Source organism: Ctenocephalides felis, unplaced genomic scaffold, assembly GCF_003426905.1.
Source record: "Ctenocephalides felis isolate EL2017-DRISC unplaced genomic scaffold, ASM342690v1 CF-g0.4_SCAFFOLD_01886, whole genome shotgun sequence".
Classification (NCBI taxonomy): Eukaryota; Metazoa; Arthropoda; class Insecta; order Siphonaptera; family Pulicidae; genus Ctenocephalides; species Ctenocephalides felis.
The window spans coordinates 176,914,962-176,930,413 of record NW_020538040.1 but is presented as its reverse complement, the minus strand read 5'-3'; the positions used below and the strand labels follow the sequence as shown (position 1 = coordinate 176,930,413).

Sequence of the window (15,452 nt, the reverse complement as noted above, 5' to 3'; positions counted from 1 at the left end):
AAATGAATCAATAAATAATATACATATTTTAATTTGATGCAACGATGTCGCAAAAAAGATATTTTCACTTAGAAACATATTTTAGAACCAAAGTGGTTATTGCTTGATATCATACTGCCGAATTTGGAACCTTGGCTTGCAAGACCAAAGCCATTATCACTGAGTAGAAATAATCGATAATACAATTTTCAATGCTATAGGCTTGTTAGTAAATATTGCATAAATATAATAACCGCATTATTTGCATAAGTGCTGTTTGCAATACGCGTATATGCATACAGAATCTCGTGACTAAAATTAACTCCGAACAAATAGTTAAATATTGATGTTCTTCAAATTAATAATTATTATGAAAGCATATCTTGACGAGTTGTCAAATATAATAATAATTCAACTTCTTGCAAAGTAGCATTTTTTTATTTTATTTAATTTAATAATGAAGAAACGACCAGGTCAATCTTTACCAAAAACTAATCAGCACGATTCCCAACTGATAATTTCGAAAAAAATTGTACCTGTCTGTTATTATAAAGAAACGCCTGTGTCGATCATAGCTCAAAACAAATCAATGCGAGTTCTTATCCATTTATTCAATTGATTTTACATTACTTAAATATGTACATCCGTTTGAGAATTCTACTACAATGAGTGCAGCACCTTACTACAACGAGTGTAGTAAATTTACTACATAGTGTGTAGACTCAATCTACTACAACGTGTGTAGTAAATCTACTACACCGTGTGTAGTAAATGTACTACAACGTGTGTGTAGTAAATCTACTACGTGTGAAGTACATAAATCCACTACAATAAGTGGTATGTAAATCTGCTGCAATGAGCGTAGTTCAAACAAAAAACTACTTAAACGAGTGTAGCAAAAAAATCTACTTCAATGAGGGTAGAAACCTACAAGTGTAGTAAGCCTACTACAACGTGTGTTGTCAATCTACTACAACGAGTGTAGTAAAACCTACTACAGCGTGTGTGAAGTAATGGTACGACATTGAGTTTGTTTGTAAAAATCTACTGCAATGAAAGTAGTAAACAAAAACTACTCTAAACAAGTGTAGCAAAAAACTTACTACATAGAGAGTAGAAAATCTACAACGAGTAAAGGTACTACAACGAGTGTAGTAACTACTTACAGCGCGTGTGAAAGTAAATGTACTATATTGAGTTTGTTTGTAAAAATTTACTGCAAAATAAACGTAGCAAACAAAAAACTACTAAAACGAATGTAGCAAAAAAAATCTACTACATGAGGGCAGAAATCTACGAGTGAAGTAAATGTAATACAGCGAATATAGTAGCTCTACTACAACGTGTATGTAAATTTACTGCAATGAGGTACTAGCAACCAAAAAACTACTAAACAAGTGTAGTAGCAAAAAAATCTACATTGAGGTAGAAAATGCGCAATGAGTAAAGGTACTACAACGAGTGTAGTAAACCTACTACAGCGCGTGTGAAGTAATGTACTACATTGAGTTTGTTGTAAAATCGACTGCAATGAACGTAGCAAACAAAAAACTACTAAAACGTAGTTTTAGTAGTGAAGCAAAAAAATTTACTACTTTGAGGGTATAAAATCTACGAGTGAAATAAATGTACTACGACGAATGTAGTAAACCTACTACAACGAGTGTAGTAAACCTACTACAGCGTGTGTGAAGTAAATGTACTACAATGAATGTGTATGTAAATCTACTGAAGGTACTACAGCGAGTGTAGTAAATCTACTACAAAGAGTGTGTATTTGCAAAAAAAACTACGTGTAGTAAAAAAAAGAGTGCGCGTAAGGATCACACGCGATTGAAGTAAAACTTTTAATATTGTATGAGTAGGCAATTAAGATAAAAATAAAAAAAACATCATATTTGAATTTTAAAATCATCTTTTAATAATCATATAACACAATAATAATAAGATCTCCTGAGCATCGGCACAGCTGTCCTACTGATTTAAGAGTTTGAATATGATGTGAAGCTTTCTTCCTAATTTTGTTACCTATCTTACCGGGAAATTCAAACCATAAACGTAGAAGTTCATCATTATGCCACGTTCTATGTACATAATTTTCCCACACAACCATTAGCTAAAGCATCACTTACCCAATATTAGTTGTTATTATGTAAAATTTATTCAGAACTAAAATTATTTCATACGGCAAAGCCCCGGTATCAATAACGATTTTTTTGAAACTGCTGACGAATGTATGATTGTTGATCTTCGCATGCAACCTACATAAATATCCGTGGCAGTAGTAGATATTATTTTGTCTTCAACGAGATTAAATATAAATTTATGAATTCCATGGCACATTTATTCTCTAAGAAAGTCTTATTCCATGAGGACATAATACAGCAACCTCTTCTTTTGTAAAAAAACGTGATTCAATTAATGGAGTGGATACTCGCGACATCAGCGCTTACGGCGTGTAGTGTTCAACTACACGTTGGCATTTCGTTGCATTTGTAACGGATTTACACCCGTGTCGCGCCTAAAAATTTTACACCCATATCGCGCCTAAGAAGTTTTACTTCAAAAACATGAGGTAATCACTACAATGAAGATAAAAAATCTACAATTAGAAAACCAATTTTCCGGAGAAAAACTTCAAAAAATTAAAAAATATACATTCTAGTAGTAATAAATAGTATATATTTCTTCGTCAAACCGGCTTCCGAATCTATCAAATGTGTCACAGTATACTAAAATAAATACCTCAACATGTGCTTACAACAAAGAATAGTAGCAATTCAGAACAATCTAATTTTGTAAAATAACACAAAATTTTAATAATCAACTAAATTGTCCATTAATTTTATCCGGTTCCACTTAAAAACAAATGAAACATCCATACATTTTATCTTTCATCAATTGTAAAAGTATTGAGTGTCGGTGAAGATTATTGACCTTTGAACTTTAAATTCTCTAGACTATTATAATAAAAAAATTTGGCAGTCGCTCATGTTTATTACAAAGCTAAATGCGTCGTCTTATCGTTTTGAAAGTCGTTATTTATATCTCACTAGCATGACAATCGAAAATCAAAAACGTAGAAATAGTAATAGCCAGATTTTAATTTAAAAAAATAGTAGTTTCTTAAGGCACTATAATTTTATATTACCACTTATAAAAATTAAATTGTAGTTTAAAATGATATATAGTTTACAATGAAATGAAGTATGAGTAATACTTTATGTAAGATAATTTTTTATAATTATCATTAAAAAAAGAAAAGAAAACTAGCTGCTTTTATAGCTGTATAGAAATTGACACCTAGCTATTAAATTAAAACTAGCTATATCAATAATTTCATATTTTCAACATATTCGAGATTAAATTTTATTCTTATATAGGAAAATATTAATGGTATTGTTATTCTTTTCATATCTGTATAATTTGGTGTTTGAATGTATTAATATCGTGATTTCCAACCCCTGGGGGTCTCCTCCTCGGAGGGGCACAAGACTATTCTACTGGAAGCGTACAGGTAAAATACTATTTTGGAAAATATACCAAAATGTTAAAATAATAATTTAAAAAAATATTATTTATTATTTATGTATACTTTTACATATTACGATAAATAAACTATAATATAAGTTGAGTATAAAATGAGACTGGTAGTAAAAATATGGAGGGCGCAACATTGTGCTTTTTAAAGAAACAGGGGGGCGCGGTCCTAAAAGGTTGGCAGCCACTGTGTTAATATAATATAGTTAGTAAAAAAAGAAAACTGGCTATATTTTACTGTTTCTATAGCTATAAAGAAATTAATACTAACTGTTAATTAAACATTAGCTAATTTGGTGTGTGAATATGTTAATACCCGTGGTTTCCAACCCCTGGGGATTCTCCTCCTCAGAGGGGCACAAGGCTATTCTAATGGGGGCGTACAGATTTTCAAATACTATTTCGGAAAATATACCAAAAATGTTTAAATTATATAAAAAAATAATAAATTATTATTAGGTATACTTGTACCTATTATATATTAATTTGTAGCATGATAAATAAATTATAATATCAGTTGATATGATAAATAATTATAAAATTGGTAGAAAAATTAAGCAGGGGCAACATTGTTTTTTTTTAAAAAAACATGGGGGGTGGTTCTAAAAAGTTGGCATATATTTACTGTTTTTATATCTATATAGAAATTAATAACAAACTCTTAGTTTAAAACTAGCTATAATTTTATAGCTTTAACAAATTAGATATTTTTTTATTAAAATTAAAAATTTTATTCTTATATAGTGAAATGTTGATGGAATTATTCTTTTTATATATGTATAAAGGTGTAGGTGTGTGTATGTGTTAATACAGTGGTTTCCAATCTGTGGGCACGGGGTTGAGGAGGGTATCGCGTTTTGAAAAGGTTAGAAACCACTGTGCTCATATACAATAATTGTTAGATTATATAAGAATTGTTATAACCATTGTTTAACCGAGATACAACATTTATGAACATATAATTTAATTAATAATAATTAAAACAATAATAATAAAACAGAATGTCATTTCGTTAAACATTTTGTAGTCTCACAAAGTAGTAATAAAATTATAAATGAATTTATTTTAATCTGTATCAACATGATAAGACAACTTGTATCTACATGTACTTAAAATAATTTTATTGTCTTTTTGATAAAAACTTGTTCTGGAATCACAAGTGTCAGCGAACTTTAACGAAGTGATTAATATGAAAAAAAAATTGTTTATTTTAATATTTAGACAAATTCAAGTAATGAAGGAATAAAATATACAAGAATAAATTAGGAAGTACAGAAAACTAGAAATACAGATTGAGGAGTTTCCAAGAAAATTGATTGCAATCATAATCCACAACAAAACTATGAACTCAATTAATAATATCAATCAAATTTGTTTAAAAAAAATTGTGTGTTTAATAAAATGTTCAAAAAATGCAGAAAATTACGGATTAAGGTAATATATTATAAATCTAATAATAATAATTATAGCATTAAATATCATACAACTGTTAATTATAAACACATTAATAGAATATATAAATGTAAGGTAGTGTAAAAAAAGATATAAAAGTAATTTTATATGAGCATCATATAAAATACAATATCTAACCTACATGTTAAGCGGTTTAATATTATTCTTATTCTTGTATAAATATTATGATTAAATATATATTATATTTACCAGGGTGCATAAAACATGATGAAATGGTTATTTTTTCCAACTCCCTCTTGAAAGTTCTCTTTCGTATATTGGAATGTGTAAGGGCTTTCCTCATGTCCCGTACAAAACGTAACAAAACACAGGCCGAAAAGTATAATTAAGTTCATTTTGTTATCTTTAAAAACTATTTAAACAAACAAAACACTATGGTAATAGATACAGAATACTCTATTAATTAACACAGTATCACGACTAGAAACCAACACGGTTAAACGTTTTCTAACCTAATGTCCATACACTACTGTTCATTTGTCGAGTGTCATGATTTTGACACTTGACACATCGACGCGTTCTTCGGTCAGCAGACAAGTTCACTCCTAGCGGATTTGTCGCGAAACACAATGACAGATTTATGAATTGTTTTGTTGGTGACAACTGACATATGAAGTTGTTTACTGTCAAATTGACAGTTCGATTTGTTTCAAATTGTGCTTATTCGTGTTGCAAATGTTTATTTTTTTTTAATTTTTATTATTAATTATTTGTGTTGCAATATTTTTAGTTTTAAAAACATGTATTTTATTGAATAAGTTGAATTACAGTATATGAGTGGTATATATGAGTTTATTACCTAAGAGTATTATACTGTCACAATAACATATAAATATTGCAATACATTTTATCTTAATCAGCATAATATATAACATATGTGAAAAAAAGGAAAAAGATCACGAATTTCCCGAAAAAGACCACATGTCAATAATTAGGAAAGTTATTAGATTTTATCAGAATACTTTTGATAAGAAGATTTACAAAACATTGTATCCGTTCATAAAGAAATAATATGTTCTAGTCCAGTCATTTAAGCTTAAATTAGGTAAGAATCTCGGAATTCGAAATACCCAGCTGTAAGTCTGTAAATACTAGTATATTGACATCTTCAAGTTGTCTCAAAACCTAAATATGGTAGGTAGACTTACAGCTGGGTATCTCGAATTTTTGAGGTGAACTCACTATAATGACTGGACTATTTCAAATGCTGCTAAGAATTGATCAGGATATAGTTCCATGCCAAACTATACCCTGATTGACCCTATGATTTGGTTTGCCATACCAAACTATTTCTAATGTATATTGGCCAAGGGCTTGGATGTTACTATTGGGGTGATCTGTAAAAGTGCCCGTGAGCTTCTTCATTTGTGTTGCAAATGTTAATTATTTTCAATTTCGATTGGATTTTTCTTAAAGAAGAATATTCTTATAAGAAGAATAAGAATAATAATATTTCATATTGAATATATATTTGCTGAGACTCATATTAGGTTTTTGAGCTTCAAGTATTTTTATGTTTCATGAAAGTGGAATACATGTAATTTTGTCCTTGTCCGGTAAATCCTTCAGCAGAAGAATTTTCAATGCAATAATATACTAACTGCCTGTGCATTTTTAATCTTGTAACATTATATTTTATCAAAATTAATTCTGAACTTTATTACATGTCGACCTCTTCAAACTTTACAATCAGACCTAAACTTGTCCAAGTGAAGACAAAGCTCTTCCAAGCTATGTCTTTCAACTTTTATAACCTTTTTGCACATGAATTTTGTGTATTAATGATCATAGCTTATCTTCAAATGACTATAACTATGTCAAGGAAACCCAGGACTTCATCAAATCGTATCAAATTTGGAATAAAAATCCTATGTCAAAACACCTCACCTACGCAAAGTCACTACTGCCATTTAATCAAACGAATGATATATGATAAGTTGTTGAAATACAAAGCATTTATATATATATATATATATAGTAAATACAATTGTTAATTGTATATTTATATTTCTAATTTGCGTCTTCATTATCAACCTGATAGTTAACTTCAGATTACAAATAATATACCCCCTATTGAAAGTTAATAAAAAAATAAAATTATTTGTTTCTATTTCATGCTTTTACTTTATTCTGTCCAGCAATTTAGCTTACATTCATACAATATCAATAATTGGTATACACCTATATAATTATCCTAATATATTTCTTACGATAATAATTTACATTATAATATTCGATACATATATGTCACATATAATATCTTTTTATGTATATCCATGAAAGAGAATACTTCATATAAAGTCAACATGACTCGATAATTAATTCACTGGTCCAATTAAAGTTGTGCAATTATTGAAAACAATTAAAACGACATGATTATGCTTATTATTTTGCTTAACTTCGCAAGCTTTGTCGTCAAAGATTAGACAACTCAAATTGAATGTACTGAATTTATAATAATGTATAATATTTTAATAAAAATGACGATGAGTAGCTAATCTCATTTTTACTTTTTATAGAAAATAATTTCTGCCAAGACTTTTTGTAATTGAATACTTTAAGCAGAGAATTAAAAATATATGGCAAATATTAACAATAAAATAATTTTTTATGATCTTTATAATTTTAACATAAAAAATGTTAATAAATATGACACAGATTACTAAACCTAAGAATTAACGCGAATTTACATGAAATGAGACTATAAATATTGATAGAATTATTTTTATAAAAAAAATTAACTTAGAGCGACTGGCAGTGTCAATCTCATTTTGTACAGTGATGGATAGATATTCTACTGTTTCCAGTAGGTCTAATGATAAAAATTCAAATAAAAATACAGCACTGAGAAATTGGTTAAGGTCACAATGCACTGAAACCACATGTTCGTATCTGCAGACCCGATTTATCCAAAGGGGTTTAACTCGATTTCAGATCTAAACCTTATTTAGGGTTTTAAATCATATCCGTGCACTTCAATGCTAACACAATCACATTAAGTCACTTGCACATACAGTCCTCTTGAATAAATGCATGTTCCACAAGTTGTGCCTCCTGAATGACCCATAACTTTTCGGTGCTGAAAATAAATATTAATTAATTTCAACGATTTATGATTTTATCATTTTGGTTGATAAATTCAAACTGTTCCTTACAGTGGGTCTGCGTTCTAAGCACGACTGGGGTGCATTATTTGAATGCAGTTGGTTCCATGAACTCTGGGAGTGTATCCTAAAATCTGTCCCTGACAAATCTATGGCAAACCACCCTTGAGTACAGGATGGTCCATTTAAAGTGCAGTCTCCTGCATTTGCAAAAGGCAGTGCTTCTCCTCCATGTTGTTCAGTGAAACGTGTATCATTCACTGAATAAGAAAAATAATCATATTCCTTATTGTTTATGAAAATTTGTCATAACACAAAATTCTAAGAAACCTCTTCTCTTACCTATAATTTGCAATGATGTGATATTTAATCTCACTTTTCCAAAGAATGTTGTACTTCTTCGAGCTCCTCGTTCATCACACTCTTTGCATTCATGAGATCCTTTCATGCACTCTAAAGTATATCTAAAATAAATAAACTAGGCGTAAGTGGCATTTTACATAAAAGAAAGTTGCATGAACTTCTCAATATAGGTAAATAATAGACATAATTAATAAAAATTGAAACGTCTTTCAGATAAGTTCATAATACGAATACGAGCTTAGAACATACATGGTGTATGTTATGAAAGCATAGCCAATTATACCAATGTTTAATGATATTTTATAATTAAACTACTTTTCGTAGATCTATAGGATTTTAGTATTTTTGGCGAAAACGTGGATGATTTTTTTTCACTTGTCTGCTAATCATAGAAATGGCTTTACCGGTCGTCAAAGAACTAATCCCTTTAAACTTTGTTACCTTCGTTTGTCGACGAAATCCGATCTATTTTCCTGATATCCAGCAGGCAGTGATATATATTCTAATGGATTTGCAGTTTTCATTCCTGAACAGTATACATTGGCAGTTTTCCCATTAACAATAAGCGTGTATTCACCATCTTCTGAAGCACGAACTTCTTTGCATCTTGTAGCAATGCCTATACAATTAATTCAATTAATGAATATTTAAATCTAATATAAAAAAAAAGATTTTGGATCAAACTTACATTTTTTTCTTCTGTTGCAATTTTTCTCTGCATTTGGCTTTCTCATCTTTGAACAAAAATGTTCATCATATTCTTTCGTCCCACCATTTAATGAACAGTAAACGTGCCTCTTCTTTCTTCCTTTGCGTCCACATGTGTGTGAGCACTATAGCCAAATCAAATTAAAATCAATAATACATAAATTCAATAAGTTGACCGCTATATAATTACCTTTTGCCATGCTTTAGTAACCCAATGATAGCTACAAACAGGGTCGCAAGTTCTTACACTAGATGGCCGAGGGAAAATATTGCAGTATTGTGTAGATGGTGATTCTGTACCTCTCCAATATTGTAAAGGATGTCTATTGGGTCGACTACAAAATAATAATTTTAATAATTATTATTAGTTTCTAGAAAATGATAACAACAAACAATAGCACTCTTACCTAATTCTTTGTCTAATATTTTCTACACAAGTAACATTTCTAACTTGATGGCCGGGTTCACCACATTTGCCAATGCACTGTAAATATAAAGTTATTTTGTAATTATATTGATAGATTGTGTAAGGGTTACTTCCAACTTTAAATTTTGGTCATTATTGGTAAGGTACAATAACCATGTGTACCAAGTTTCATCAAAATCGCAAAATGCGTTTTTGAGAACATACCATATGTTAATATATTAGTATTTAGCTTGGAGCCAGCGATACATCAACCTATTTCGAAAACTATTAAATGTACCAACTTTAAATTTTGATCTCATTTTAGATAAGGTACAATAACAATGTATGCCAAGTTTCATCAAAATCGCAAAATGCGTTTTTGAGAACTTACCATCTGTTAATATGTTAGTATTTAGCTCGGAGCCAGCGATCCATCAACCTATCTCGAAAACTATTAAATGTACCAACTTTAAATTTTGGTCTCATTTTAGATAAGGTACAATAACAATGTATGCCAAGTTTCATCAAAATCGCAAAATCTGTTTTTGAGAACATACCATCTGTTTTTATATTAGTATTTAGAGCGGAGCCAGCGATCCATCAACCACGCATATCTCGAAAACTATTAAACGTACCATCTTTAAATTTTGGGCTCATTTTACGTGAGGTACATTAACAATGTGTGCCAAGTTTCATCAAAATCGCAAAATGTGTTTTTGAGAACATACCATCTGTTTATATATTAGTATTTAGCGCGGAGCAAGCGATCCATCAACCACGCATATCTCGAAAACTATTGAATGTTTTTTAGTATAAGAACTTAATATAAACTCATTTGGCTTATTGATAATTTTCATGAGTTTAAACAGATGGAAGATGTATGGTGGAATCCTGATTTCGTTATTTGAATAAAAAACCAAATTTATTATTAGCGCAATCCCAATAGTATAAGCTGATGGACCATGCACATCAGCTTTTCATTCAATCAAACATTTAGTTTAAATTAAATATTTAAATTGAAGAACATAATTATTCACTTCTAATATTGAAATTAAATAACAAAGCAATAGTATTTTGAATTGTTGTAAAAAGAACTAAATCTAGATGGTTTTTTTTATCACTCACGGGTGACCAGGCGGTCTTGCGCCATGGTGAACGGTGCGTCTTGCAGTCCTTATAAGCATGCTGCCGGTAACACTGGCTGCACAAATGGTCATCCTTTAAAGGAGATAGAAAATCAAGCATATCCTTACACCGGATGCCGTGACGTCCTCTGCTTCGCGTACACTGAATACAGTTAACAAATAAAGTTAAAAATTGAAATAAGAATAATTTTTGATTCAAAATCTTTTATAGCCATACTTACCGTCCATTGATATCGTAAATCCGGTTTACAAAACTGAGTAGCCTGCATTTTTTGCCTGGGATCACATTCGCTATCCGGTAAGGTCATTCTGGTCGTCTTATGTTGACAAACAACTTGTCTGCGCTGCATGCAATCTCGTTGACACTAAAATAAATAAATAGTGCATGAGTTTGAATATATATAGATTGTGCAGTTGGAAATAATATATTTACTTGTCCCCAATCTCCATAAATCCATTTACCACATTGAGGGTCTTCGCAGGACTCACGGTTCAGGGGTCTGTTTGCGGAACATAATATAGGAGATGCGACTTCGTTACCTCTCATGCACTCCACAAGACGTACACGTTCACGTTTTGTACACGAACACTATTTAAAAACAAAAATCATCAATATTTTATTACAATAGTAAAATAAAGTCTAGCTTATCAAAGAATTTCTATAATACTGACGATAGGACTTGAAACATTGATTGTAACTCTGGTGATAAGTAATTAGAGATTGAATCTGGCAGATTGCCGATATGATGGGATAAATATTTAGTTATTCAAACACTTTTATTACATAAAACTATTTTTTATTGAATACCTCTCCCCATAGACCAGTTCGCCAAGCATAAGCAAAGTGGTGCTTCATCACTGGAACAACATCAACGGCATGAATCTTATGATTGTCGTAATTGTAATCGTAATTGCCCACGTTGTACAACGTGAGATTGTCCTCAGGCCTCATTGTATACAGATCCTGTTTTTATTGACAATAAAAAATTATATGAATTGCATAAAACCTTGAATCTGGTTATATTTTGATAGCGCGTGTTAATAAAAGCAACATTATTGAATTATATGAAAGCGTTAATTTAAAATAAAGCAGATGTTTTTGTGCTTGATTGCCTAGTAAAAGTTAGAATGTCACAATCACTTGATCATAACGTCTTAATGATTAATTAATTTATCAAGGACGTAACAAATTTAATTTTTGCTGCATATTACCAAGTACTAAGTACGAATAAAGCACGAACAAAAGTTGTGGTGTTTTTTTATATTATAGTTGTGATATTTGGAAAAATGCATGTACTGAAAATTGGAAGCACTTTTGGAAAAATAATATTGTCTATTAACAATGTCCATTTTTAATCTAAATAAGTAACCTTGTTTTAGTATAATGATCCCAAATACTACTTGTGACGATAGATGTACCAGAAGTGGCAGAATGTATTTAAAAAAAAATCTAAATAAATTTTCGAGAGTTCTCTATATTTATATATGTATCACTGTTTACTGATTTTTTGTCATATTCTAAATTTTGCATCGACCGAAAACTCTTTGATAAATCATAGTTGTCCAAAGATTATAGATTTACTTCAACATGATTATATCAGTTTTAATTAAAATTATTTATTAATATCATTAAAGTGTTTATGATAAAGTTTGAAGAAAATGATACAGAAGATTATATAGATAAAATTTTGAAGCAGAAATGTTTGAATTTTATTATGTAGAAGTGATTTCTAGTCTCAAACTGGACTATATCTATAGGAATAAAATAAGATATATTAAATTACGAAACAATGCATATTTCTCTTTGAAAATAAGAGTAGATCATGCATATTTTCCCTAACGAGAACGCCAAGAAAGGCACTTACAGAAGTAGGACATGGTTCCATTTCGCACGTATCCTCAGTTTTAGGACTGGGACCTTGACAGTATTCGCCACTGAGCAGTTTGTCATTCAGCTTGCAAATTAGCGCGCGTTTCTTGATTCCAGAGCCACAAGTCGCCGAGCACTAATTATAATTCCATTTGATGTATTTATTAGAAAATATAAGTATTAGCATAGGCGCGAGGCGAAAATAACACTATGTTAGCCATCTCCGCGCAAGAAAAATTGTTAATGCTGTTAATCCATATACCAATCTAATTATCCACAACGATTTCGGAATTTTCATTCCTAGGTTACTTAAATTAAGCAGAACTGTTTTAAAATTAACCCTTTGGCTACGAGCGTCTCCCATGGGCGACATTCGCTTGACGACTTGGGTGTATGAGTGTCGTCTATGGACGGCATACAGTGCGTCGACTTTTGCTTTAATATTATCACTCTGCGTTAAATTATTGACAATTCTAATTGTCATATTTATTACTTTAGGAGTGTAATGATTGACAATTCTAATTGTCATATTTATTACTTTAGGAGTGTAATTTTCAATATTTCAGTATGTTTAGATTGACAATGATTGGAAAATTTCAAAATATGTCGTATTATTCTCGTAGCGAAAGGGTTAAGTAAGAGACGTAACTTTGCCAGGTCAATTTGATTTTATTTAATCGGTTAGAGATTTTTTCACACCAACACCATTGCAAACTTGTCGAACAAAAACTTACTTACCTCTAAATACATAAGAAAAATGAATAAAAAATTAACGATATCTAGGTATTAATATATTCATACTATTTCTAATATATAATTTAAAAAAATTAAATAAAATCAAATTATTTAACAAGTAATTATGTAGATACGTCTACGTAAACTGTTGTGGATAACTAAAAATCAATAAAAAATATTTTAAGAAATTTGTAAAATTTGGTAAATATAATAGAGAAATATGTAGAAATATAAAAGTTTAAAAATATTTTTTTAAATAATTTAGATAGGCGGATAAAGATGTAATTTTTATTTGGATGTTGAAATATACTATTCCATTAATTGTTTATAAAATTATTGAATTATCTTACTGGTGTCCAAGGTCCTTCGACCCATTGCGCGCAACTGCTCTCGCAATTTTGTTGCAGTTTCCGTAAGGAGGAGTCGCACATATAGTCAGGCATATGTTTTCCTGTAAAATCCACACAACGCGCCGTCCTGTTCTGCAAACCCGTGGTACACGAACACTAAAGGATAAAGACAAGAAATCAGTAATAACCGAATTTTTTAGACTATTTAATTTAATACAGGTTTTTTGTCCTACCGGTGTCCACTCGCTAAATTTCCATTCAGGACATGTTCTTTCACAAATTATTCCTTCAGATGGGTCCTGTTTAGCGACGTGACTGCACATGATATCGTCCAATATTTCTTTTGTATCATATATATCCTTACGGATACATTGCCAATGAATTCGACGAATACCTTTCCCACACGTAACCGAGCACTCTGAGTAACTGGCGACGTCCCAACTGGACAAATATATATAAATAAATGATTATATTCAAAATGAATTTTGAACATAAATATTCATAAAAATATTTATATTCAATAATCATAATTACCTCAATGTACATATATCGTTGCACGTTTTCTCTTTCCTGTCTGGTTTATGTTCATGACCACAGTGGTCGTCAGATACAATGGTTTGGGTTTGGCGATGTACACATTGTGGGGTTTGATAACTGAAATGTGCAAATAATAGTTATATACATAATTATATAATTATGAAAATTTTCACAAATTTAAATACAAACCTGACTCCTTGACAAATTCTATCACAGCTAGACCATGATGACATTTTCCACATATACTCCATACGCTTTGATTCAGTATATTCGTAAACAATGTCTGGTGGATATTCTTGGCCTACAGACAGGACCTAAAAGCATATTACGGAATTGAAAAACTAAGTTTATAATACTTAATGAATATTACATGCAAGGATGTGTTTGTCCCGTAATGTACTGAAAGTCACGAAAGAAAAATTTGGAAATACCTATTTTGATAACGAAAGATTAAATTTCAGTAATTCTCAATCACATGACAACAAAATAAAGATTTAGTTATAATTTAATTGTACAAAATATCACAGAATTATTTCTTTCTAGGGGGTACCGACTTCAGCAACTTTACCCCAATGGAATAAATCTTAAAATTAAGTAACAACCGATTTTATTCTATCTATTATTTACCTGTACAATCAGATCATACTTCAGTTGTCTGGTACGAGAACTATTAATTTTTTCATTAGTTGTATTCGAGCCTGTATATTCAATAGTAACTCCTCCCCACACAAATAATTTTCGATGAAGATTGACCATGTCGTTTCCATTCAAAATATATTCGGATGTATGCCCGTCCATGAGAGCTGAAGAAATAATTCAGACATATATATAAAAAATTGAAAGTAATAATATTTTTTTGAGTGCATTATGAATACGTACCCAGAAAATTGTCGTCCTTACTAGAGTTTCGATAACCACGCTGAATTATTTCTAAATTTGAAGCACCTGCGGATGTAACAAACCCAAAATAGAATGTGATATAGCAAGAACTAAATAATTCATTTATTTTACTTTATTATAAGTTTTACCTTTAGGAATCTTGACAACAGTGTGTATCCATAGCTGGACTGGTTATAGCTACCAGTACCACATAGCACGTTGAACCGTCTCCTCCGCAATACCGCAACGATCTGTTGAAATAATTTGGAAAACTTGTGTTACAAATTGAATTTTACATGGGATCTGACTCAATTTAACCCCTGGTCCTTCTAAATAGACAGAGATAAAAAAAACAACATATGT

General features: G+C 30.5%; 2 protein-coding genes across 2 annotated transcripts in view; one reads left to right on the top strand and one right to left on the bottom strand.

Annotated features, from left to right (window-relative positions):
• LOC113378340 (thioredoxin domain-containing protein 5 homolog) overlaps positions 1-5,484 on the bottom strand; it is a 20,048-nt gene extending 14,564 nt beyond the window's left edge. Inside the window, exon 1 of the mRNA XM_026618878.1 lies at positions 5,182-5,484. Within this exon, the coding sequence (XP_026474663.1) occupies positions 5,182-5,327 (146 nt within the window). The 5' untranslated portion in view covers positions 5,328-5,484. The remainder of the gene's footprint in view (positions 1-5,181) is intronic.
• LOC113376308 (A disintegrin and metalloproteinase with thrombospondin motifs 9-like) overlaps positions 1-15,452 on the top strand; it is a 490,112-nt gene that overhangs the window by 436,068 nt on the left and 38,592 nt on the right. The gene's annotated exons all lie outside the window — the stretch shown is intronic.